The sequence below is a fragment of the Protomyctophum bolini genome (assembly GCF_963924005.1).
Source record: "Protomyctophum bolini genome assembly, chromosome: 3".
Taxonomy (NCBI): domain Eukaryota; kingdom Metazoa; phylum Chordata; class Actinopteri; order Myctophiformes; family Myctophidae; genus Protomyctophum; species Protomyctophum bolini.
In genome coordinates, this window is record NC_137864.1 from 2,448,691 (window position 1) to 2,475,487 (window position 26,797).

Consider the following 26,797-nt stretch of genomic DNA (forward strand, 5'->3'; position numbering starts at 1 on the left):
ATTTTCATTCGAATCCGCCATTTGGTTTCAAGAGAGAGAGAGAGAGAGAGAGAGAGAGAGAGAGAGAGAGAGAGAGAAACAAAAGCCTGGGAGAAGTGCCCAGGAAATCTGGTACAGGAGTGGGAGTGAACGTTGTATTTGCCTATAACCAATCCAAATGTGGTGACCGTCTTCTGCAGGCGGGAGGGGAGGCTGCAGGCACATACATATAGCCACGTAGGTTGGCTATAGTTTGAACAGCCCCCCCCCCCCCCCCTCTAATCCTTGGAAAGGGCTCGTTCTTTTAATGCTGACCAAACTGGCTCATCTGCCATGCAAGCAAGGCGCTCACCACTCTTCCACTCTCCTGGGACTGTCACAACCGGTGATCTAACTGAGATAATACTGAGGGGGAAAAAAAGCCTTGCCTTAAACCCATTTTGGACTGAGGTCGATACAAAAAAAAGGGCTTCTAAATCCCCAAAAAAAATCTGAAAAAAAGAAAATAACTTCGTCTCGTTGCCCCCCTATACCGGCATCACTGTCGTGGCAACAATCACGTTAAACAACACCCTCTCGTGTATAACATTGCTTAATTCAAAACTGGTGGTACACACATGGGCTGTTGAGTGATATATCTAACGAGCACTTCCAAACTCCAGCACACAAAGAATAGCTCATATACCATGTCTACAGTGGATGTTTATATGAAACAAACACTTTGAGGATAGAAAGAGAAAAGAATTCAAGCTTTCCGTAATGCAGCTGCAATGTTGGTGAGTTTAGGACGTTGTTTAATGCAATCAGACGTTTCTGTTTGGATGAATGGACTGCCATTGGAAGCTGCACCGCCACCTATAGGTAGCCCCTTGCCATTAACTTATACGGTAAGCTATAGAAGGTCCTGGGTTCGATTCCCGCTCGGGACGCTGTGGGTGCTGGCGGCGCGTTTCCTCCCCCGCGTCATCAGTGCCCATAGCCGAAGGCGGGGTTGGCGAAAGGGCCTTTCTGTGTGGAGTTGGAGTTTGCATGTTCTCCCCATGTCCCCGCCTAGGGTAGGTACCCTCACAAAAACATGCAGTAATCCTGGTCTCTAAACTGCCTCCCCCTGGCCAGCCGGGGCGCCTGATGGAAGGGAAAGGAACTGGTTGGAATAACGTGTTCCTTCCACGCACTATACGTCCAACCAGGGAAACTACCCCCTGTCAGGTGTAAAGGAGCAACTTGGGCACTCAAGCATGAAGGAAGCATGAGTTAAGTCCGTTGCTCTCCCCAGGTTGGCGGAGGGTGTGTAGAGCCCAGGATCACAGTAGATGATTGACACAGGGGTGAAAAATGGGTTACAAAATCGTGGGATAAAAAATATATTAAAAAAAAAAACGTATACGGTAAGATGGCCGCGGTCTGTATATGGAGAATAGAAGAGCAGGGAGACCAAACACAACCACCCCGTTTGTATTAAAGGATGACTTCGCCGATTTTCAAACTGTGTGTTCATGTAATCGGTGCAGTGCTCACTGATGCTCATTGTAATATTTTTTTTTTCTTCTATTCACTCGGGAGGGCTGTGGACAATTCAGAAACCTGCCTACCATGTGACTTCATCAATGGGGAATCCAAGCAAGTAGACACTGCAGGCCTTCTATTCCTGTAAGGTTAGCAACGTACGTAGCATGCTATAATGGAAGCCATTCCAGCGTTAATATAAATCTAAATACAACATTTGAAATCTAGTTTGATCAAATCCATGGTTAATGATGTCACTATATATATATCTTTGCGTAGAAGTGTATACCTTTAAATGTTTTGAGGAATTGAAAATGGAGGACCCTTATGTAAACAGGTCTTGGTGCTTTTTCCGGGTTTTATCCTCTTAGCCGATTTTGTATTGACCTGCACTTTGCTTGAACTGTACCTATTATGCAAACATTATGCAAACAATTTTCAATCAATCAATATCATCTAATACAGTATGTTTGTGATTGTTCAAATTAGCTCATTAACAAACTTCAACGTGAGAGTGTGTGTGTGTGTGTGTGTGTTGTTTTGCCAGAAGTGTGTGTTACTCTCTACGTTTGTCTGTTACGACTTGAGTGAGGAAGTGTGTTCTCAGTGTGTGTGTGTGTGTGTGTGTGTGTGTGTGTGTGTGTGTGTGTGTGTGTGTGTGTGTGTGTGTGTGTTGTGCGAGCGTTGTGCTGGAGCAACAGCTACCCCTGCTGGAGACTGCGAGGCAGTGTTTGTAGCATACCATGGTAAGAACAGGGGCCTTCTTCACGTAGAGGACTCAGGACACACACATTGATATGCTTTAGGGCAGTGTTTCTCAACCTTTTTTGTCCCAGGGCACACTTTTCATAGCCTAAAAATCTCGGGGCACACCTAGATATACGGTGTGTGTATATACTGTATATATACACCGGTGTGTGTGTATATATATATATATATATGAACCCAATGTACTTTTAGGGCTATAGGCAGTGGTGGAGATTAACTAAGTACCGGTACTCAAGTACTCAAGTACACTTTAGAGGTGGTCTACTGTACTTTTACTTACTTTTCCAAAGTTTCTATACTTCTTACTTTGTAGATTTTATTACAAAAACATGAATTAGCCACTGTTATACGGTCCTATGTGGCCCTAGTGTTGCTTTGGTCTGTGCATAACCCATCACTTTTAGTGTTTTCCAGTATACTGATGATGATGGATGGTGGGAGTGGCAGTAGAGATTGGAGGCGTGTCGTGGAGATTGTGACACACCTGGGCCTCGTCATCACCAACCAGTATAAAAGGAGAACAGCCCACAAGCTCTCTTTCTGCCATTGTACCAAAACACCACCACATGCAAACGCCACTGCGGAGACCCTGTTTGTTCTGTTTTCCCAGTGAAACAAATAATTAGTCAGATAAAGTCACTATAGTCTGACAAAGTTGTTAGCCAAAGTTACCCTAATCAACTCAACTCATAAACCACTGTCCCAAGTATCCCAAAAAAACCAAGGGAAGCTGTATTATGGTAAGGGTGTGCTATGCTATTTCTTTTGGTGCCCCAGTTTTGACCCCATTGTTTTCTGTTTAGTCAGGGAGCCTATAGATTGTGATTTTCTTTTTGGTGTAGTTTAGGATTGTCTTTTTGAGTGGTGCAACCACTCCTACATCCAGCAATGTCCGTGTACCTGTTTGTTTGTTTGTTTGTTTGTGATGTAGGTGTATGAGCACGAGTGGTGTGCGCATGCGTGAAATTGGAACGAGAGAAGTACGTGACATGGCTGCCACCTGCTGGACGCAAATCCAACTTCTGACTGCCACGGTCTGTGGGGGTGTTTTTTTTCTAGGTAGGGTTGGGGGGAGTTTTGTTTGTTATTTCTTTTAGCATTGGCCACCCTGATGACATATATATACACACGCTTGCCCTGTTTTATTGTGAAGCTTTTCTCAATAAATGTACACATTTTTGCCTGAATTTGTTTGTGATCCTCGACAGCCACAACATATATTACTCCTTTGGGAGCCAAGACCCCATATATAGGGTCATGAGGTCGTAAAAATAACAACTTTCAGGCCTATTTAAACGTTGGGCCATTTGAAAATAGCAGATCAACAAGCTGTCAACAATGGTGACGTGCTGTGTGTTTGTACTTTGTAGATCAGCTTTTTGCAAAAGATCGTGTGATGACTTGTGAAATAGGACATTCTGCATGATGAATACTTTTACTTTGGGTACTTGATAAGCATGATAATAAAGTATTCAATCAATCACTCTTTTATCCAAAGCGCTTTACATTCACGTGTACACATTCGCTCATTCACACACATACACACGTACACACACACACACACACACACACACACACACACACACACGCTGCCAGTTACATCATCAGACAGGTTTCTTTTTGTATTAATGACTTTCCAGGAAAATTGGGGAAAAAAAGTCTGTATAAGCTCCTTGAGCTTGGAAGCCCCAGCGATGATGACATTGCATTGGCAGACATGGGCTCCGAAATGTCAGCCCTCCTCTGAGAGTGGACAGAAATGGTACCGTCTTACAATGAGCCTTATTGAGGACCAATTATCCCATTCTGACCTGAGATCAGATTCTAAAAAATGTCTTCTACATCCTGACAGTTTTCCGTTCTGACCTGAGATCAGATTCTAAAAAATGTCTTCTACATCCTGACAGTTTTCCATTCTGACCTGAGATCAGATTCTAAAAAAATGTCTTCTACATCCTGACAGTTTTCCGTTCTGACCTGAGATCAGATTTAAAAAAATGTCTTCTACATCCTGACAGTTTTCCGTTCTGACCTGAGATCAGATTCTAAAAAATGTCTTCTACATCCTGACAGTTTTCCGTTCTGACCTGAGATCAGATTAAAAAAAATGTCTTCTACATCCTGACAGTTTTCCGTTCTGACCTGAGATCAGATTAAAAAAAATGTCTTCTACATCCTGACAGTTTTCCGTTCTGACCTGAGATCAGATTAAAAAAAATGTCTTCTACATCCTGACAGTTTTCCATTCTGACCTGAGATCAGATTCTAAAAATGTCAGTCGTTCTTCGATTTTTCAAAAATAGCAGACCTACAAGCTCGTAGCGCGCCACTCGGTGGCGCGCTACGAGCTTGTAGATCTGCTATTTTTCAATAGCTAAAGCATAACATAGTGCTAACACCAAAATGGGTTCCCGCTCAGAATGGGTTATATGGCACGGTTGAAAATGATTGAAGTGGTCCTCATTTAGTCCAACATGTGAGTAATTGGTCCAGCACTGCTGCTACTACAACAGTTGAAGTTGTTATACTCGGTGGGGAAAAAAGTACTCACAATTTGTACATACATACATAGGTAAAAGTATCAATACTGCAATAAAAGTGCCCTAGAAGTAAAAGTCCGGAATTCAACATAAAGTACAAGAGTATTGGCATCAAAATGTACTTTGGGTACAAAGTTTTCAGATGTATAAAAATAGCCGATCTACAACCTCACAAGTACAGTACTTACAGTGAATAATACTCTGTTACTTTACAGCACTGGTTATACTGTTAGAGTGGGTCTGATCGCCTCCAATCCTGGAGGAAAGAATATAGAACTGGATGGAACAAGCTTCCCTGCAGCTCAACACCAACGCCACATTTCAGCCCTCACTGACCCCCGGAGCGGTGTGGCCAGATGAAAACCAGAGGACTTAATTATTATTATTTATTTTAATGATTCTTTTATCCCACGATTTTGCAACCCAGTTTGTTTCACCCAGTGCCAATTATCTAATGTAATCCTTCCTTCCTCTGCCTCCTTCTATGCATGAGGAGTCCAAGCTGCTTCTTTTCCCTGGTTGGACGTATAGCGCGTGGAAGGAACACGTTATTCCGACCAGTTCCTTTCCCCCTCCATCAGGCGCCCCCCGCTGGCCAGGGGGGGAGGCAGTTTTAGAGACCAGGATTACTGCATGTTTTCTGTGAGGGTATCTACCCTAGGGGGACACGGGGATAACATGTAAACTCCACACGGAAAGGCCCTTTCGCCAGCCCCACCTTGCCCAGTGGCAATCGAACCCAGGACCTTCTAGCTGTGAGGCGACAGCACTATACCGACTGTGGCACCGCGCGGCCCCTATACCAGAGGACTTTAAACCTTATGAATAAAAGTTCTAAAATAGCCGAGCTACAAGCTCACAACGTGTCCATATGGATCCGCGGCCAAATATATAGGACAATAGCCGGAAGCCTTGATGAGAGTGATTTGACCAATCACTGTTTGACCCGCCAACTGGAGAGCGCTGTGGTTAAGGGTCGACCAGCTGATGAACGATGAGTGCAGACTGGGCGTTTGTATACCGCGTTTGTATTACTATACTTGTGAGGACAAGCAATGTCTCCACAAGTATAGTAGACGTTGTGATTGAGGCCACTTTTCTCCTGCATGGTACTCAAAAGAAGAAGAAGAAAAATCACACTTGTGTGAAGTGAGCAGCGCTCTTATCGTCATACTGTACATCACATTCTGTGCTCAGCCAATCATCAGATGAGCACATTCCTGAGCACAACAGATGTGTTTTGGTGTGTATGGCTAGTACAGTATCAGGCATTTAGAGGTTGTTGCGAACGCAGTGAGCACTTACTATGAGACCTAGCAAATCATGTCTGTCCGTGCGTGCGTCCGTGCGTGTGTCCGACCCTTTTTTGCCCATATATGGAGCTACGTCCAAATATGGAGTGTGTTGCATCAATACGTCACCATGACTCAGCCATAACCATATAAGGAGTCCCCAAAGCAGCTATACGTCCAAAACCCAAATATGTACGAGCTGCGTTCGCTTCCCGCGTTTGCGCGTCTTACTGGTTCTATACATAGACTTTCCTATTGGCGAAGAAGAGTGACAGCAGCCTGAACCGGGAAGGTTATCATGCAGGCTTATAAGACAAACGAGTTACATGGACCATGTGACCGGGCTGTTTTCTGCCCCCCCTCACTGGCAGAACTCTCCTTTCAATGGCTCCGATTTATACTTGGTTTGCATGCCAGTGTCGTTCACCAAAAAATAGCTGTTTTTTTTTTTAATGGAAAAAAGCCCTCAGGGCATTTTGTGTTATATCCTTTTAACATTAAAAGGATAACAAGTAATTGTACCACCATGAAGTAATCAAGTCTATAGTAAACTTGCCTATAGAGCGCCGCAGTCCCCGCCCCCTTTCAGAAAAGCGAGTGGCCCAGGAAGTGGAAGCCCCATGCATTCTCCCATCGGCACTTTTAATATAATTTATTTAAAGACGGTTACGCCACGGACAAAGCCAATTCGGATCGTGACGAATCATGACAATGAACACAATATTTTGGGACGATCAAATCATTAGAAAGAAGAAAAGAAAGTCAGGAGACAACACTATTTGTTTTATTTTTCGTCTTATAAATTATTTGATCGGCCCAAAATATTGTGTTCATTGTCATGATTCGTCACGATCCGAATTGGCTTTGTCCGCGGCGTAACCGTCTTTAAATAAATTATATTAAAAGTGCCGATGGGAGAATGCATGGGGCTTCCACTTCCTGGGCCACTCGCTTTTCTGAAAGGGGGCGGGACTGCGGCGCTCTATAGCAGGGTGGGTGGACGGTCGACATGTATGTCACAGATGTAAAATGCAGACCTGTGAGGCGCATTGTTAATCCAATGCTACGACATGGCACCGACACTGGTCAGGGGTCCGCGAGGACAAGAGTCACACCCAGGGGCCATGTGTTAGGGGGGCCCGCGGGGGGCCACAGGCATGCTGTTGCTCCAATCTACAGCAAAATAGTCACACATGCTGTCCAAGGGTCTGCCATGACAATATTAATAGTCAGACCAACAAACCTATACATATCACATAACGTGGACACTATACACAGCAGTGTCTAACATTTCAATGGTGCATGCTCTGAGCAGTGCAATATATATATATTTATATATATAGGACTGGATTTTCAGGCCTGAAAATCTATCAAAAAAAAAAAAAACGAGTGCGTCTATTCATTCACGTTTCCCCTGCCTGCACTGTGTAGACTTTATCTCTGTTCTGACGGAACCAGCCCCTTTCTTGGCACCCCGGTGGCACCGACTCTCCAGATCTTGTGCTTCCCCTTTTTAAAGGTAGAGTAAGTGATTTCACTTAATTCAAATATCACTTATTTTTTTGTTTTGTTGTGATAATCCTCTCTACTGTGCTGACCATATAAGGAGTTCCTCCCTGTCCCCAGTTAACCCCTGGGGGTCAAAAAAAAAACGTAGGTTTCATTTTTGACTCTCTATCCTGATTGGACGAAGGCTTATAGGTCCCACAGCCAAAAACGAAAGCTAAGGTTTTTTGAGTGAAATCACTTATACTCTACCTTTAAGCGGGGAGTTTCACCGTCAGCTCCTGGGTGTGGGGGGGTGGTGGGGTGGGGGGGTCGGCGCAAGACGAAAGACAAACGGACCGCGCGGCGGCCATCCACAGGCGACCGCGGTGGGACGTGCACCAGTCTCGCCCCTCCTCCTCCGCCGCCCTCTCGACGCCGCCCCCGGTGGTGAGCTGCAGCGAGGAGGCCCGGGGCTGGCGCTGCACGCCGCCGAGGCACCACCAGCCGCCGCCCCCGTCGGCCATCTCAGACTGCAGCTCTCGGCGGTCCTGCAGTCTCAGTCTGGAGCGCTCTGCCGCCGCCGCCGCCGCCGCCTCGTCGTCGTCTTCCACGGAACCGATTCCTTTCTTTTGGTTCCGCCTGTGGTTCTTCTCGCCGCCGTCCACCCACTCCGGCGCAGCCTGTACAATGTTGGGGTTGATCAGTTCTCGGACGTTTCGACGCACGCCTCGGCCCTCGGGGTGTGGCGACGGCGACCGTGGTCGAGCGCCTGCAGCGTTCATGTTGGCCTCGACGGTCTCGCGCGGCTCGTCGTGGCACCGGCTGAGGTCAGCTCCCTCGTCGGTTATTACTCGACGACCGGCGAAGTCCAACGTGATCCTCCTCCTGTCCTTCCTCCGGGACGTGTCCCTGAGTTCTCGAAGCTCTTCCTCCTCCTTCCTCAGCTTGCCGCGCTCACTGGGCGATAGCCATTGGTTGGAGTCGACGCCGAAATAGTCCGACTCGTCGTCCAGAACCTGAGTTCTCCTTAAACAGTTCTTGTCATATTCCAGCAGTTTTTCCTTGTGTTGGATGGCCTTCTCTAGGCCCGCCTCCGTGCGAGCCTCTCGGTGTGGGAGACGGTCTCCATCTGAGCACTCTCCCGTCAGTTTCTTTCGCAGTTTCTGGCTTTTATTGGAGTCTCGTTGCAGGAGCTGTTGCTCCTCGTCGGTGCAGACCAGGCGTCCACAGAAGAGGCAGGGGCCAGAGCCCTCTTGCTCGCACACGACGCGGCCACAACAAAGGCAGTTATTGACGAGGCCGTGCTTCTGGGCCAGACACTCGCAGGTGTGGCGCCCAGGCAGAATTATAGCCAATTTGTCTTGTCCCTCTTTGGCGTAAATGTTCACAAACGTACTTTTCTTCTTTGACGTGGAAGTGGAAGTATTCCTTTCTTGGGCCTTCCTCGGGCCAATGGGGGTTTTGACGACTTCTACTCCAGGTTCCGCGTGGTTCGTTAATGCCATCGCCTCGTGCTTGTTTCGGCCCTTACGCTTTGGCTTCTTCTCTGTACCGTCGGAGGAATCTGGTCCGGGCCGAGACTTCGCGACCGGGAAAAGGCCGTGGTTACCTGTAGCCTGTCGGCGACTCAGGAGCTCGCCCATAAACTCCCTCTTCTTCCCATCGGTCCCCTGGAGAAGGTCTCCCACGTACTCCGCCATCTCATCGGCACTATCGATAGATAAAATGTACCGGGCGATGCCTTCGGCCGCCTCCAGGCCAAAGCCGTTGTGTAACTGGTCCGTGCACCAGCAAAGCAAAGCATCCGACATGTTGAAAATGTACAAAGCCTATATATTTTTGATGATTTCATAACAATAACAAAACATGGATCTATAGTGTTATATGCCCGGTTAAATAACGCCGTGCTAATGCGGTCGATTCTAATTCCGACATGTATATGTGCACACCTTGAGGAGCGGATGTCAAGTCAACCCAAGGGTTTTAAAGTACTAGGCTCATGGGCATTGGGACCGGTGCCCGCTATAGGAACATTTCCCTCCAGTTATGCAACACCGGTTGTCAAGCTGGATCCATTAGGATAGCATTTGTACGTCAAGCCATGATTGATGACATCAGAGATCTCCATATTTGGGCATAATAGGGACACAGACAGACGGACAGACAGACAGACAGACAGACATATTGTATATGGGCATATTAGATTTATGGATTTATAGATACCAGTAAGACGCGCAAACGCGGGAAGCGAACGCAGCTCGTACATATTTGGGTTTTTTTAAGATTTATTTTTAAGATATTTTATTTTTAAGTTAAGTTATTTTTAAGTTAAGTTTTTAACTTAGCCATAACCATATAAGGAGTCCCCAAAGCAGCTATACGTCCAAATATGGAGTGTGTTGCATCAATCACAAACGAATCACTCAGCTCCATATATGGGCACAAAGGGGGGACACACGGACACACACACACGGACAGACATGATCTGCTAGGTCTCATAGTAAGTGCTCACTGCGTTCGCAATAATATTCTGGAAAATCAACGACACACAAACAAGCACAATAGCACATCATTCCCCTGGGTCCTTCCTTGGCGATCGATGCTCACAGCAAATGAAGTCGTGTAGGTTCTTGAGATGTTAGGTGGGGAAATACGGACAGCCATGCAAGGATGCAAGGATATACGCACACAGGGATCATCCTTGTCTTGTATTATTGTTACCCTATTTGAATTAGTTGTGGTGAGCACCAACTATGAGACCTAGCAGATCATGTCTGTCTGTGTGTCTGTCTGTCCCGCTGTTACACCACCTGCCCGCCACCAGAGGGCGCAGCTGTATCACACACAAAACACACACACACACACACACACACCTTAACTTAAAAAAACTTAACTTAAAAAAAAACTTAACTTAAAAAAAAATAAAAAAAATAACACACACACACCTTAACTTAAAGAAACTTAACTTAAAAAAAACTTAACTTAAAAAAGATAACTTAAAAAAAATAACACACACACACACACCTTAACTTAAAAAAAACGTAACTTAAAAAAAAATCTTAAACCCCAAATATGTACGAGCTGCGTTCGCTTCCCGCGTTTGCGCGTCTTACTTGTGGTATACTGCATTTATATAGCATTTTCTCCAAAGCGCTATAGCAAATATTTCACCCATTCACACACTGATGGCGGAGGAAAAACCATGAAGGCACCAACCTGCTCACCGGGAGCAGTTAGCGGTTCAGTATATGTGTCTTGCTCAAGGACACTGTGGCCCCATTTAGAATGCAGCCAGTCACATGATCCAAGATCTGTGCCACATATACAGATTGGAATTGGATGTGTTTGAAATAAGTCTAAACACAAAAACAAGTCACATGGAAGCCGGGGATGAAACGTGGAATCTTGGGATTCCAAGACGACCACTCTACCTGCCACTACCGCCCCTATACATACCTGTTAATACTGTACCTATTATGTACTTGTCGTGCCTGCATGTGCAATGTCTATATATCTGCTACGTAGATAGCACTAGAATAGCATGTTATGTAGTCATAGCACTTTATAGTAGCCTACACATGTATAATATATAATATAGTATGTATAGTTTCCATATATAGTTTAATGATATGATATATAGATACTCCGCTGTTACGTTCTTAGCTTACGCATGTTTCATGATAACTTTTTTTTTATATATATATATGTGATGTATGACATGCTTTTTGTTATTGCTTAATGTAAATCGCTCTGAATTAGGAGCGTCTGCTAAATGCCTAAATTGTAAATTGTTCATTATACAAGATATCTTTACGTTTTGTTTTAGAATTTCCATTTCTGATGAGCAGCAATAAGCTATACGTAATATTATTTCATTATTTCTGAGGGGCGCATGGTTTAATGTTTGTTTTAAAAACGCCATTGACAATGAAGATAAATTAATGTTTGTTTTGTCCCCAACACAAAAAATAATTCTCAAAAAAGGTCAAAATGACCCGTCATGCTAGTGTAGAGAAGCCTATAGCCTAATAATGTACTCATCAGGGCCCCCCCTTTGAAACTATAGCTCCTGATCGCCACTCGCCCTATACGCACTTCCAATCGATTTGAGCATAGATATATTCAGGGCCATTATATTTAGCTAAGATATATTTATAAATAATAGACGGCACCAGCTGGATTCCCCTCTCATCCAGTGCCCATTTATTTAATATTTATATTTATATTTTAATATTTATCTATATGCTCAAAACAAGTGTGTAGGGACGAGTGAGTCTACCTTAGCTTAGGGCATTAGCCTCAGTCGCAGCCATACTCGTCTGCAAAGAGGAAAAGGGCACTGCTAGGGCAGTGGTTTTCAACCCTTTCATGTTAAGGATCCATTAGCACGATTTATTATGCATTTATTTAGCCTCTCAGACCCTCTCGTTGAATAAGATGTTGTCCACATTATTTTTAATGAACTATTAATTCTTATTCTTCCTCCTGTGGGTGTATTTTTGGCCAGATGATCCACCAAATATTCTGTGCATTAAAATGAGACATTCTCATCATTACACACACACACACACGTTTTGCAACCCAAAAATGGATAGATAAACTCCTGTTTAACTGAACAAACACTCAGAATAGTGCTTTAACATTTTAACAATTCACTTTTTGTTTTAACCAAAACACATTTGGAATTAAGTACCGACAGTAAATAAACCTGAAATACAACGTGATTATTTCACTTCTTTAATTCCCGTTTTCCTCTAAAGAGGCACCAACTCTTCAGACGCACAGAACAGTCAAACACCTTTATAATGTGAAAACCAAAAGAAACCAAACAATAAATAGTTTTGATGCGTTTGTGTTTTCTTCCAGAAATAACTTCCTGTGCAATCGGTACTCTGGTGACTGAAAAACCAGAGGTTGCTATGGAGACCAAAATGCTGCGTGTAAAACATCGAACATCTCTGACCCATCCTCCACACCAACAGAAAATCAAAATCATACAGCAGCGATTCCCCCTGGTGGGTCGTGAGGGTAATGCAAGTGGCCCCCTCCAACAAGTTAAACGATGATATTATCACATGAATAACAATAATAATCTTTTACAACCTTGAAAAAAATAAATGCTCATTGTGATAGTAACTTAAAATTATCCCTGGCTAATAAGCCAAACATGTCTTTTAGACATTCTATACATTGCCCTCAATAGCTAAAATTAAAAATTAAAACTATTTTAGAAATAGCACATCTTTCACGGAATAGACAACTCCAGTTGCACGTTGATGTCACTTGTCCGTGTGGCCCAGCCCCATAAATATGGAATGTCTGTGCCAATAAAAAGTATTTAAAATAGTTCTGATGGTCATATTAAGCATAGTAAGTATTCCGCTGTTTTTAAGTTAGCAGTAGCACATTACTCACTTCATAGGGCTGAGCCAAACATGGACATATGACATCAACTTGTGAACAGAGGAGGTTCCTATCGAGTGAAAGAAAAATAAATAAAAAGTTAGTTTAAAAAAATTAGTTACACAGGGCAAGCATAATGCATTAAGGGCATATTTGTCTTATTAAACAGGGATCAGTTCCACTGATCCAAGCCAGAGCACAAATCGATTGAAAAAAAACAAACAAAAAAAAGCCCTGAAAATGCAAGTGACCCACCTATCTGAACACTGGGTGGGCCGCAAATGCTTTTAAAGATATTCAAGCGGGCATACCGATGGAGAAAAGGTCCAGGAACCGATAGGCCCAAGTTAAAAAATAACATCCACAAGACACAAAATGGCCATAGGGGTCAGTGTTGGGCAAGCTACAATTACTACTGTAATAATAAAGCTTCTCAGTGAATATAACCTATCTACAAGCTCTCTAAATCAAGCTCACACTTGTGTAGATTTGAGGGAAATATCAGTGGTCCTAGTACAGAGCCCTGGGGGACCCCGGCCTTATCTCAGCCGGGAAAGCGTCTGTGTCATTTTAGCTATAAACCGTATACATAACATGTGTGTTGTTTTTTTTTTAAAATCAAACTGAGGTATAAATGAGTTATATAAACAAACAAACTAAAATAGAGTAAAGCAGAGTTACTTCAAGAAGTAATATAATTACCACTTTGGCAATTGTAAACTATACGTTATCGGGAGAGACAATTACAGCAATATCTTTTACTTTAATTGAATGCCCAACACTGAGTGCTGATGCATTGTGGGTGGATAATGGACGGGATCTTTGAGTACTTGATTCCAATACCCATGAAAGTCATAAAATGATTTAGAAAGCAACACAGAACACATATCAATTAACTCAGCGCCAGGTCAAGGTTCGTCGAGGGGGAAACGGAACCTTACAGGTTCTGTAACTCTTGAGAATGTACAAAGGGAACCAAATGGACCTCTACGGGTCTGTATAACTGTAAGAGCATACAGTCGTACACATGGATCTAAATGGACCCACAGAAACCAAATGGAACCTTACAGGTCTGTAACTCTTGACAGTGTACACATGGAACTAAGTGGACCCGACAGAACCAAATGAACCTTTTACAGGTCTGCAACTTCTTTTGCTCTCCGAGTTACGGGGCGTCCTTGAAATGAAAAGATTCGAGAACCACTGAAGTAATTTGACTATGGTGACACACAATACAAAAATAACATTAACTCTGACGGGAGAGACAAGAGGAGATGGAAGCCGTGATGAGGAGACGTCGTCGCGATGAAGAGGGGCAGCGAGGAAGACGTCGGTCCTTCATTCTAAATCATCTTCAATCATGCTCTGCTCACTGTGTCTCACAATGCGCTGAGAGAGAAAACACAAACACACACACTTTTATTTAACACTTTCAGGGCTTTAAATTGTTTAATCCGGGGTTCCACCGCGCTATGCGCGCTAAACCCGCCATTTGTTTAATGCGTTTAATTCGCCGTTTTAGAAACATTAAAAAGAAAACCGATTTGTTCCCCGGGACCTGGTGACGAGGCCGTCGCGTTATGATGACGAAACTTGGAAATCAAGTCATCCCCTGGGGCTGCTATAGGGCTTCTGGGAAATTGAGCCCAAATGCAAGTGGACGGGCCGTTTGTTTAGCCCATTCTGAACGGGAACCCATTTTGGTGTTGGCATCATGTTATGATTTAGCTATTGAAAAATAGCAGATCTACGAGCTTGTAGGTCTGCTATTTTTGAAAAATCGAAGAACGACTGACATTTAAAAAAAAATCTGATCTCAGGTCAGAATGGGTTAATCAGACCGGTGTGTGTCCAGTGGAAACCTCGTATGAATCTGACCTCAGGTCAGAATGGGTTAGACTACAACATGCTGTGCACTGTGGTTTCGTTTCGCATCGTCATGGCCGCCCGTGCTTCTGATCATAACGAACCAACGGATTTCCGTGGTTGAAAGCTGCAAGCAGAGCAGAGCAGAGCAGCTTCTCACTCTGCAGCACAATGACCAGCTCTTTACTTACTTTTAATAATATATCACAATAGTGTTGGATCTCCATTCTCCAGACAAACAAACCTTGGGATTATAATTATTGGATTCGGCCTATAATTCTTCTTCCTTCAAAGCACAGCACGAGCCACGAGGCAAGAAACTATATAATATTCACGGTTCGCACAGCGCCCCAGGCAGGTGTTCTTAAATCGCTTCGCATTCCCATCAAAGTAGCCCATAGCAGTGTTTCTCAAACCTATGTACCGTGGCACTTTACTGTGCCGTTTGATATGTCCAGGTGTGCCGCTTGATTTGACAGAAAGTAACACCAAGCACATTAACCCTATCGTTGCGTCGTTGTTGTGTCACGTCTAACCATTAGACGTGCGATATAAAAAAACAACACGGAACAATAGACTCTTAACGACCCTCGGCCATTGAAATGTTAGTGCTAAAGAGATGCATCCAGAATAGGGGTGGGAGATATGGACAAAAAGGTTTATCACGATATTTTTTCAAGCTTATCACGATACACGATGTTATCACGATATTTTCGCGCGCGTTTTTTATGGTTATTTTTTCCAAGTTACTCAACAGTACAAGGTGACGAAGATTTAAGAAATACCATTTAGACTGTATTTAGACATTTAAATACCATGAGAAACTCCTCGTCGGTATGTGCACGAGCACACACACACACACACACACACACACTATTATAATGTAGCTGTCAGTAGAAACCGCTTGTCGTCATTTTTTTTATATTTTATGTCTTGCAAATGTATGCTCTACCATACTATAGCATCACACAAAAGCAGCAGAAATAGCAGATCCGCAAGCTCTGCTTATCGTCTCTGTCGGGTGGAAATCCCATATGTCCAAAACTGTTAAGGATTCAAATAAAGAAAATGGCTAAAGTAGCATATCTACAAGCTCAAAACATGTCACTTCACTCACACATCTCGAGCTTGTGGATCTTCTACTTTTTTTGGTGCTTTTGTGTGACGCTGTATCAGTGATGTAAATAGGTTTTCAATGTAATGGGTCCCGGGATGCACAGGTGGTCATTCAAATGAGTCCCAAAAAATTGTTATGAGTCCCATTTGGAATTTAGTGTGGTCAACTTTTTGAGGGCACAAGGCCAAGTGCCAGGGCATGAAGGCCATCAATTAAAACAATGATTTTAAGTCCCCGGTCATCATTATTTTAGCTTAAAGGTTAAGGATGATTAAATTTGTTTCTTAATTTAAAGGCGAACATTGGTTCAGAACAGTGCTTCTTAAATAAATAATCACAGCTTTAAATAACAAAATATAAGTAGCTACTGTTGTAAAATATGGTAAACATGTCTGTAACATGGGGTCCCAGTGCAGAGATGAAAATCATAATGAAAAGGCCTGGGACCCTGTCACCCTGGGCTAATTCATATACATTTAATTTGGGGGTCCTTGAAATTAAAATGGCTGAGGATCACTGGATTAAACCGAGTTAATTCACAGAAAATACAATGACAGACAGCCTACATTCATTTGTATAGCCCTATGTTTCTGCCTCGTCTGTTTTTGTTCCGATATTGTCACAACTGTGATCGATCGTTTTTTTTCTATTCCTTCTATTGTTTATACTGTGCAAATTGTTCAGCGCCTTCTAACTTTGTTTCTTAAGGTGCTTTATGAATAACATTTAATTTTACTTGCTTACATAACGTTTGAATGAGGGCTTGGTTTAGAAAAGATTATTTTGTGCTAAAGTAATATATATATTGAATAACATGTAGATGTTAAGGCTAAACTGGCACATGGCATTGTGGGGGTGCAGGACTGAGGACTCTGGAGAAAAAGTGTAAAAAGCATTTTGTACAATTGTGTGCTTATGAACATTTACCACGTCATGTCCGCATTGATACAGAAACGAATGATTATTAAGCGAGCGACGCGTGCACAGTGAGCGCGCTAGCGTTCTGGCTAGCGATAGCGGTGGCCAACGCGGCCACGGCTAATACGGACAATTTACTCTGTCAACTAACGCAGCCGACGATAGCTTGGTAAACGGTGGAGGGGTCCTGCAGTCTGTGCTGTTGCGTGGTGTTGTTTCGGTGAGTTCATATCCCGCCCTCCATGAAGCGCAGCGATGCCTGATTTACACGTGTTATGCTTGCATGCTGAAAATGGCTGATCTACAAGCTCACAACGCGTTGCGGACGCAACGCGCTGTGAGCTTGTCGATCAGCCATTTTCATGCAGGCTGTGAGAACGGAGACCCTTCACAATAAAAGCATGCAGCTTTCACAAGTTGGCAATAAAGACAAGCAAAATGATTAAGAATTAGTTGGCATTTCACATTGCATATGAGCAATTTATTTTCTCCAAAATGTATTTAAAAATATATATAATAAGGAATTAATTTGGATAATGGTAACGGAGATATTTTAAAAGTTGTCACTTTATTAATCCCAACACTGTATGTATGTATATATATATATATATATATATATACACACATATACATAATGTATGTAGATAGGCCTATACACACCGTATATCTAGTGTGCCCCGAGATTTTTAGGCTATGAAAAGTGTTCCCTGGGACAAAAAAGGTTGGGAAACACTGGCCTCCACACTAACCACACTAACTTTGTGATCAACCTTCTTAGTGTGCATATTTTATTTGTAAAAAGCAACACTGTATTAACCCATTCTGAACGGGAACCCATTTTGGTGTTAGCATCATGTTATGCTTTAGCTATTGAAAAATAGCAGATCTACAAGCTCATAGCGCGCCACCGAGTGGCGCGCTACGAGCTTGTAGGTCTGCTATTTTTGAACGACTGACATTTTTTTTAAATCTGATCTCAGGTCAGAATGGGTTAATCAGACCAGTGTGTGTCCAGTGGAAACCTCGTATGAATCTGATCTCAGGTCAGAATGGGTTAAGACATGGCAGTATAATATTGGTGCAAAAAGAGAGAGAGAGAGAGAGAGAGAGAGAGAGAGAGAGAGAGAGAGAGAGACACGTAAAGCCGTTCCATTTCAAATAATACAAAAATGCCGTCTCACGGGGCGCGACTCTGCGAGGCCCATGTGCAGCCGCACCGGTCGCACAACCAAAAAAGCGGCTCTGTATCTGAGAGTGCAATATTATACAGTGTTAGTTACCGCACTTATATATTAGTGCAGCAAAGAGACACTAAATCCCGCTTCGGAGAAGATGCGCTTCCGAAGGGGTTGTAGTGGCAGGGAATCGGGGATGGATAGAATCCTCTTCGCTATATATAGGTGCCAACTTTGCATAACGTGGCACATGATTTTTTTTCCATCACAGCGGTCGTGGACTTCTTTGCATATTTTAAAATGCAACCATGTCACTTTTGACTTATCTTTCCTGCGTGGACGGCAGGACTGTAGCTGCTTGACTTCCTTGGTTTAACACGTGATGGACGGAGGAGGCTCTGCGAGGCGCGAGCATGGCTCGCGGAACCAAAATGGGCCGTCTCGCGGACCAAAAGGGGCCGCTTTTTAAAAAATGATCGATCCAAGACCGATCGAACGTGGATCGATTAATCGTGTCTTCAAAGATTTCCACTCTGGAAGGCGGTTTCACTTTGTTGCGGTTTCAATCCCCCAAAAACAGTTCTGATATCTGATATTTTATTTGCAGTGTATATACGTGTAGTGGCTATAGGGGTTAGTCATGGTTACCTGGCTGAGGGTGGGTAGTTTGGTGAGGAGCATCTGAAACACGGGTGGAGGTAAGGTCTGCTGCAGGACCTGCAGTAACTGTTGAGGCTGACCGCACACCGCGATGGCATTGGTCAGGTGGTCCACTCCCTTCTCGTAGTCCCCTGGATGGATGGATGGATGGATGGGTGCACAACAGAAGACTTTCTTATATTGTGAGTGACGGACTGCATGCTTGAATCAGAACGTGAAAGCTCCGTTTCATATCGTCCCTGTTGGGTGGAGACCTCATTAAGTCCCCAAAACCGTTACATTTCCAGGTTTCAAATTCAAAAGTAGTAACATCTGCACGCTCAAAGCGCGCCGCACTGCATTTTCGAGCTTGCAGATCATATTGGTTATGCCTTTCGTGCGACGCCATAGTATGATCGTTAATAAGCTAGAATATATAAGTGGTTTCTGCCGGACAGCGACGATATCCAATCTTGTGTTGCTTCTCAGAAAGAAGACAATGTGATTGCTTTATTAACCCAATTAAGTTCCATAATGAGAGTAGAGTGCTTTTTACCCTCGGCCAGGAGTTCTTCTCCCAGCTGGATCTCCTCCAGGAAGAACTTCTGCACGGCCTCAGAATCCTTCATATCAGGAAGCTGAAAAATACAAACACAATTATACTTAAAAAAAACCCAGATACTTAAGTATATTTAAGTGTATTATAGGGTTTAAAGGGGAATACCACTCATTCTCAACCATTTTCAACATTGTGCGATATTATACCATGGAAGGTGGAACTATTTTTCTTATTTCCACATAACAAAATCACAGACTGAGGGGGGAGGGGGCTCTACACAAATGTATTTGCAGAATGCTGCCAGTCTGAACATATCAATATTATATGGAGATGATGGCCCAAACAGTTAGCTCAAGGCACGCTTGAAACTTAATCATTTGGCACTGTCAGCAGCGGAGCGAAAGCAACAGGATAGCATGTATTGGTAGCACAGAAGACAGAAGGAGTTGCTAGGACCCCGACACGTTGAATACTAAAGTTATTTAGACATGTTGTAATGTTAAAACATCACTTGATATAACTTTTAACCAAACGTGGGTGAAACAGCGTGCAGCCGCGCACGTAAAGAGTGCACGTGCGCACGCACGCACATGGAGTGGACGGATTGATGTATACCGGTATACCAAAACAACCCTTGCTAAGCACCTCGCTAAAAGCGTGTGCGCAGCAGCGCAATACGAATGACCGACCTGGCTGGATATATTAGTCAGTGGCTAGCTCAGGACCATAACTCTAAATGCAACGCATTAGACTAGCTATGGACCAGAGCTAGTCAGTGGCCTCACTGGCCTGCATAACGAGCAACGTAAAAAGCCTATATGTCGGATTTTCTGTCTGAACTGAAGCAGTCAAAGCCAAGGAGAATGTTACATTACTAATTCACCATCGAGTAGCCTCTGCACTAAATGTCACACTCACATGATAGAACAGCAAGATAAAAACAGATAGTCTGTCCATCCATTCATAAAATGAATTGACTATCTATCTATCTATCTATCTATCTATCTATCTATCTGCATACCAAACTAATAGTCTATCAGTATAAAAACAAATTGATTATATAGATTATATAAAAAATATGATATCCAGATGAATATCAATATTGTGATAATTTCTGAAAAGATATTGTGATATAATATTTTGTCATATTGCCTGCCCCTACCTCATATCACTTTAAAGAAAAATCACACCTGTGTGAAGTGAGGCGCACTCTTATCATCATACATCATGTTTTAATTTACGTCATATTTAGCAGAATTTTGACCTAATTTCTCCGTTCATTGTCAATGGCAAATATTGAGACGTGTGGGGACTAAAGCTGTATATAGGAGGTGCTAGCGCCCCTCAAAAACACATTATTTGATAACTTTTCATCGTGCTCCTAAAATAATTTGTGTGCTACTAGATTTTTCAACTTAGGCGCACACGTGCTACTTGGAAAAATGCTAAGCGTCGAGCCCTGTTTGGCACCAGCTGTGTAAAGATCCATGGGATTTCTCTTTTAATGGCTTTCATGTACTCTTTAGGCTACATATACTGTAATGTGTTGCCTTCACATGGGTCAAATCAAAGAATGCCATTCTACCATTCATTGTCAAAGGAAGCCGGACATGACGTTCATTACTAGTGGATGATCATCTGCAACGGAAAACACGGTTTGTTGGCGTCTGTAAACGTCCAAATTGTCACCAAATGGAAGCATAGGATTAGGAGACGATAAACTATACACAACTGTCAGAGCTTGTAAAGACGGTTCTCCACTCTGTAACTTCTCATCTGAACACCAGGGCTGGACTGGGTCAAAAGAATCGTCCCTGGCATTTGGCCCAAAAACATATTAAAGCAAGGGGGGCAGCCCACTGGACACAAGGTCAAGTGGCCAGTCTAGGCCTGATAATCACCGACGAGTTTGCTGTGCTTCGAACGACGATGTCATGCTGTCCTGTTTCACTTTCAATGGGATCCATCCATCCATCCCATGCCGATCGTGTTCACGTTTACAACTGAACGAGGGGGAGACATTTCCCTTACCCTCCTCCGTTGCTTAGGGCTCCTTGCGTCGATTACGTTCGACTCTGTAAAGCACTTCAACCGTCTGGGCACCTAGGCTGCTGTGCCAGTCTGACGGTGTGCCGCGGGTTCGACTCCCGATCCCGACGGCCTCGCCTTGTCCCCCCCCATTTATTAAATATATTTTTATTTTATTTTTATTAAATCATTTCATAATTGTATTTAACGTTACAGAAGAAACGTGACCATCTATAAGTCTTAAAGTCATCCTCCCGAGTCTTTAGTTTTGTTTTTTAATACAGATTGGTTCATAATTAATAACAACAAAACATCCTCCTCTCGAAACAGCCTCTTGCTGCTGCTCCTAGGAAAACTTAGCGCACGACAGTGACGTTGGCCCTAAACAGCAGATCTGCAAGCTCACAAAGAGTTGCTTTCGCAACGCGCTGTGATCTTGTAGATTTGCTATTGGGCGTCGAATGGCGACGTTCTTGCGTAACTTGCGTAACTTGCGTAACTTGTAACTTGCGTGGCTAGTAGGCTAATAGCAGAAATCTAACGACAACAAGCAGTGGGTGCACGTATATGAATGGGACGATGTCCGGAGTTTGGAAACATTTTAAACTTGAAAGTGAAGGCAGCCCAACAGCCAGATGCAATGTTTGCAAGGCGGAAATTCCGCGTGGAGGAGCAAACAGGTCTTCATTCAACACAACAAACCTTATTCGCCACCTGAAGAACAAACATAAAGACGCACACAGTCAGTATGTTGCAGCATCAGCGGCAGCACTGAAACAACCGACGCTTAAAGCGACTTTTAAAAAGAAGGAACCACTGTCGGCGGACAGTGAAAGGGCCAGAACCATAACAGCCGCGATAGCCGAATTCATGGCGTTAGATGACCAGCCGCTCTCTGTGGTTGCGAACGTGGGTTTTCGCCGGCTCATGGAGATCTTGGAGCCACGTTATGTGTTGCCTTCTCGTCACCATTTTACAAAAACAGCTCTGCCTGCCGCTCAGAAAAGGCTACGCGACCACATGCAAGACGAGGTAAAAAATGTACCTGCTTTATGGAGTTCTTCCGTGTGTCCAATGTCACTCCTTAGCTTCACTGCACAGTGGATCGACCCCAGTTTTAATTTACAACGTGTGGCGTTGCACACGGCGGATATCAGAGGGTCTCACACGGCAGAACGTATTGGAGAGAAAATCGAGGGGATGCTTAACAGTTGGGGGATAGATAAGTCAAGGGTCCATGTGATTGTGCGAGACAACGCGCGTAATATGAAGAAAGCCATGGATGATATGGAGGTAAAGAGTGTGGGCTGTCTCGCACACACACTCCAGCTTACAGTGCACGAGGGTCTACTGTCTCAGCGCAGCGTCATTGACACTCTGGCCATCGCGAGGAAGATTATTGGCCATTTCAAACATTCCCCGTTGGCCTACTCCCGTCTGGAAGATATCCAGCGTGATCTGAAGATGGACGTCAAGCGTCTACAGCAGGATGTGCAAGTGAGATGGAACAGCAGCCTCTATATGTTGCAGAGCATCCTGGAGCAAAAGCAGGCACTGTTGGTTTATGCAGGTTCCTATAACCTCCCAGCCACACTGACAGCTATTCAGTGGACCCTGATGGAGAAGACAGCTCAGGTGCTGGTTCCATTTGAAGAACTCACAAAGGATGTGAGCAAGGCCACTGCATCTGCAGCTGATGTCATCCCGGCAATAACAGGTTATTTTATTTATTATAATTATTATTTGCACTTGAACATTTTAACTTAGTAATACTACAATTAAGAGAATATTTTATTTTAATACAATTATTTAACTTAACCACTTGATATGGGTATCCGGAGTCCCTCAGGGCTCAATACTAGTGTATTTTCTGTTTTCTGCTATTGTCAGGAAAGCTTCTGCTGAAAATAGCTGATCTACAAACTCGCAACGTGACGCATCACGTTGTGAGCTTGCCGATATGCTATTTTCAGCAGTTTTCTCACAATATTCATGCTGGGGTTCAAGAGGTTAAACCATCAATTCATTTCATTCATTCAAACAGCCCTCAGACGTCTGCTGTCTCAGGAGAAGACCACTGACCAAGGGGTCAAAACAATGAAGAGCACGCTCCTAGCCGCAGTGGAGACCCGCTTTGCTGGTATAGAGGAGGAGCCACTGTACAGCATCGCCACTCTGGTGGATCCAAGATACAAAGACAGGCAAGTACAGTAAACTACTGTACTATTGAATGCAATAATTCATTATTCAAGGCAATTTCTATTCATCGATTAGGTTAAATGTAGGTCTGTTGTGGTCTTAATGGTTATATTTGTGTTATAGTTGTAAGGAAATGTATCTGACTAACCGTTGTGCTCAGCTCATTAGTTGACTAGTTGTGGTAATTTTTACATTTATCTATTTTTAGATACTTCAGCCAGTCTGACAACCTGAGTACTGCCAAGGATAAGCTCATCCAGGAGGTAGCGAAGATGGAGGAGAGAGCAGCCACTGCTAGTGAAGAACCAGAGGCAGCAGTAGCAGAGCCTACGGGCAAGAAGAAACGCAAAGAAGGAAGCAGCAGCCTGGGCAGCATCTTGGACGAGATCTTGGAGGAGAATCCACTAGAGGCCCGGTCTGTGAGTACATCAGCTGAAGTCCAGGTACAGACCTATCTCTTAGAGCAAACCATCAAAAGGAAACGCAATCCTCTGCAATACTGGAAAGAGAATGCTTCAAGGTTCCCCCCACTGGCTAATGTTGCAGCCAAGTTTCTCTGTGCCCCCTGCACCTATGTGGACAGTGAGAGACTCTTTAGTGCTGTTTCCAATGTCCTTGATGAAAAAAGGAACCGGCTCTCAGCTGAGAATGTAGAGATGCTAATCTTCCTAAAGAAAAATCTCCACTTAATTTTGCCTGAACATAACGGTGAGAGTGAGAGTGGGAGTGTAGACGAGAGTGGGAGTGGAGACGAAGAGAAGTAGGAGGTAGAAACCTTCCCTTGAAAAAGTGCCCTGAGATTTTATATCCCGTGTTTACATGTTCTGTTTGAACTGAAAATGTATATGTTCATGTTGCATTAAGCTGCTGCACTAAGGCTAAGCCAAAATTTATTTTATTCTTGTTTGTGACCTAGTACATAGGTAAACTACCTCTTTTGATTTTGAAGATAATTTATTTTTGTTATTGCACTATTCTGTACTTGATTTGTTTTAGTTTACATGTTTATATATTTTGTGAGCACCAGTGCTGATAAGCTTTATTGTTTTGATGTCCATGTTGGAGAGATTGGACAATAAAAAGAAACTTGGGACAATTTAATTGAGTTTTAGTCCCTTTTTTTTTCTTACTGCATTGCCAAAATGTATCTGATTGGGAAGAATTATCGGAAATGATCGGAATTGTATCGGGAGCAAAAACAAGTGATCGGATCGGGAAATATCGGGATCGGCAGATACTCAAACTCAAATGATCGGGATCGGATCGGGAGCAAAATAACGTGATCGGGACAACTCTAATAATAATACACATCTCTTTTGGGAGCCAACATTGGCACAAGATCTTTTCAGGGGTCTGCGACCAAATAAATGTAAATGTACATGTGTCCTTGACACAATGCTTGAGAGTACTGTAGTAGTTACCTTCAAGTGCCCAGCACTATCGTTGGATGTCCTCTGCTTTCTCCTCCCTGGAAGAAGATTACAGCATGTCAGAAGATATTTAGCACACTTAATTAGTGACATTCTGGGCAGACAGATTTGGATGGTTTCATGAAACATATCAAAGCTTTCCTAAATAATTTTGTATTCTGGTTATTTAGTTTACATTCGTTATCAAACAACAGACTGCCCGCAGCTGGACGTCAGAGAAACACTATGTACAGGACAGAAATCGAAGCAGGAGAAGGCTATGGAACAGAGCTAGCGTGTGGTGGTGATGTTTAACAAAAAGTCTATCTAGTATATCTCTCTTCCACTGAACCCAGCGACGGAAGGGTTCCAAAAATCAGACAGTTCAGGTTTTATTAAGACAACATTCAGTAGGAAGTACATCAGTATTTACGGTACCATTAGATTATCTGACTTGTGCTGGTCTCTCAAATGTCAAATGATGTCTTTATATGTGATGTGCGAGTACATTAATTTGTTTTAAAATGCTGTACCTTTAACAGTATGTCCAACATGTCCAGTTGCGTTTCATTATGGTTTAAAAACTTTTGAAAATAGTGAAAATAAATAATAGCCAATCTACAAGCTCACACAGGAGCTCTTATCTATTGAGCATTGTCCCTCTGCCAAATAAAACGATGCATTACTACAATTGTATGTACCGATAGTGACAGAAACATCAATGGATGTTGAAATGTATTTATTTTTTATCATATAACTATCTTAATAAGAGCCGTTCTCTCTGGACCTTAAGTTTAAAACTGGACCTAGACTAAGTCTGCTATCTTGCCAAAATAAATTAACACTGTTTCTGTACTATTACTGCTCCTATTATTGATGATTTCTTATAGTAATGTTAATGTATGTCTTTATGTATTATTGATATTATTGATGCGAATTGAATACCTATATGGCCACAATGGAAACAAGTCATCAAGCCTTTTTGTGTCATGCTTCTGGCATTATTATTGTATAACTGTACAAACACCTCTGTACATTTTGCAAACGAACGTATTCAATCAATCTCATGGTGGAGTGTCCTCTCACTCCAGCAGTGCATTAAAGAGTGTTCTTGTTACTGTAGGAGGACGATTTTAGATTCGGTATTTCGGTTCCGTGACCGTCGGTCTTATCAAACCAGAATAAAATCAAACTAGTCTGCTTTTTGGGAGGGGGCCATTTTGACTACGGTTCGGTCGGTTCGTCTTGATTAAACCAGAACCGAAGCAAAGCAAGACGAAAAGGTCATTCATCTCACGAATTAACACTCACGTTCTCTCAGTCTGTTCTTGAAGTCGGGGTCACTCCGTCTCTTCCTGTCGAAATAAATGCAGTAGCCAACAAACAGCGCGCCGCACAGCCCCGCGGCGAGGGTGCTGGACCTGCCGCCCATCATGGTACACTTAGAAAATATACTATGTATTAATAATTACTGCGCTAATTGTATTTCTTGTCTCCCGGTTGAGGTTTAACTGTATGGGTTTTTGGTGCAGCAGAACAGAACAGCTCCATACAGAAGAATAAGGACCCGGAAGGACCCCCTTCTGAGTCACGTGTCAACTGTCTCTCTCGACGCCTGATTAAATATGAACACTAAACTTAGGAAAGTCTGGGTTGAAAATTGGTTGATTGAAAATGTTATTCGCGAGGTTACACACTAAATTAAACTAAAGTAATAATAATAATAATAACTAGAACTGCACTCTGTCTATACTCTGCCTATACTTGCTTGTTGCACACAAGTAGGCCATACATGGCCACTATGGCCCTAGTGCGCAAGCAGAGCGAGCAAGTACAAACTGTCAAATCTCAGCTTCTCTGTGAAAGAACATATTGCCTCTATGTATATGTAATTTGTAAAAAAGATTGATG

The 26,797-nt window shown here is 43.2% G+C and overlaps 2 protein-coding genes across 2 annotated transcripts; both read right to left on the bottom strand.

Annotated features, from left to right (window-relative positions):
* Nucleotides 1-7,845: 7,845 nt before the first annotated feature.
* On the bottom strand, nucleotides 7,846-9,384 carry LOC308313419 (activating signal cointegrator 1-like; the record flags this gene model as incomplete). The annotated part of the gene is made up of 1 exon (XM_080760517.1): nucleotides 7,846-9,384. One exon carries the CDS (start codon nucleotides 9,382-9,384, stop codon nucleotides 7,846-7,848), a length of 1,539 nt encoding a protein of 512 aa, XP_080616643.1.
* A 2,919-nt stretch (nucleotides 9,385-12,303) lies between these two features.
* Nucleotides 12,304-26,436, bottom strand: tomm20b (translocase of outer mitochondrial membrane 20b). The gene is made up of 5 exons (XM_080759155.1): nucleotides 26,198-26,436; nucleotides 24,899-24,945; nucleotides 19,248-19,329; nucleotides 18,701-18,843; nucleotides 12,304-14,365 (listed from the first exon to the last, which is right to left on the bottom strand). Exons 1-5 carry the CDS (start codon nucleotides 26,319-26,321, stop codon nucleotides 14,315-14,317), a joined length of 447 nt encoding a protein of 148 aa, XP_080615281.1. The 5' UTR covers nucleotides 26,322-26,436; the 3' UTR covers nucleotides 12,304-14,314.
* Between the last annotated feature and the right edge of the window lie 361 nt (nucleotides 26,437-26,797).

Bases quoted from the DNA above. Each gene is read 5' to 3' on its own strand.
- tomm20b (XM_080759155.1), bottom strand. From the start codon at position 26,321: ATGATGGGCGGCAGGTCCAGCACCCTCGCCGCGGGGCTGTGCGGCGCG. The intron at 24,946-26,197 runs GTGAGTGTTAAT...ATCTTCTTCCAG, and splicing joins CAAGAACAGACTGAGAGAAC to GGAGGAGAAAGCAGAGGACA. The intron at 19,330-24,898 runs GTAACTACTACA...TGTATTTTTCAG, and splicing joins ATAGTGCTGGGCACTTGAAG to CTTCCTGATATGAAGGATTC.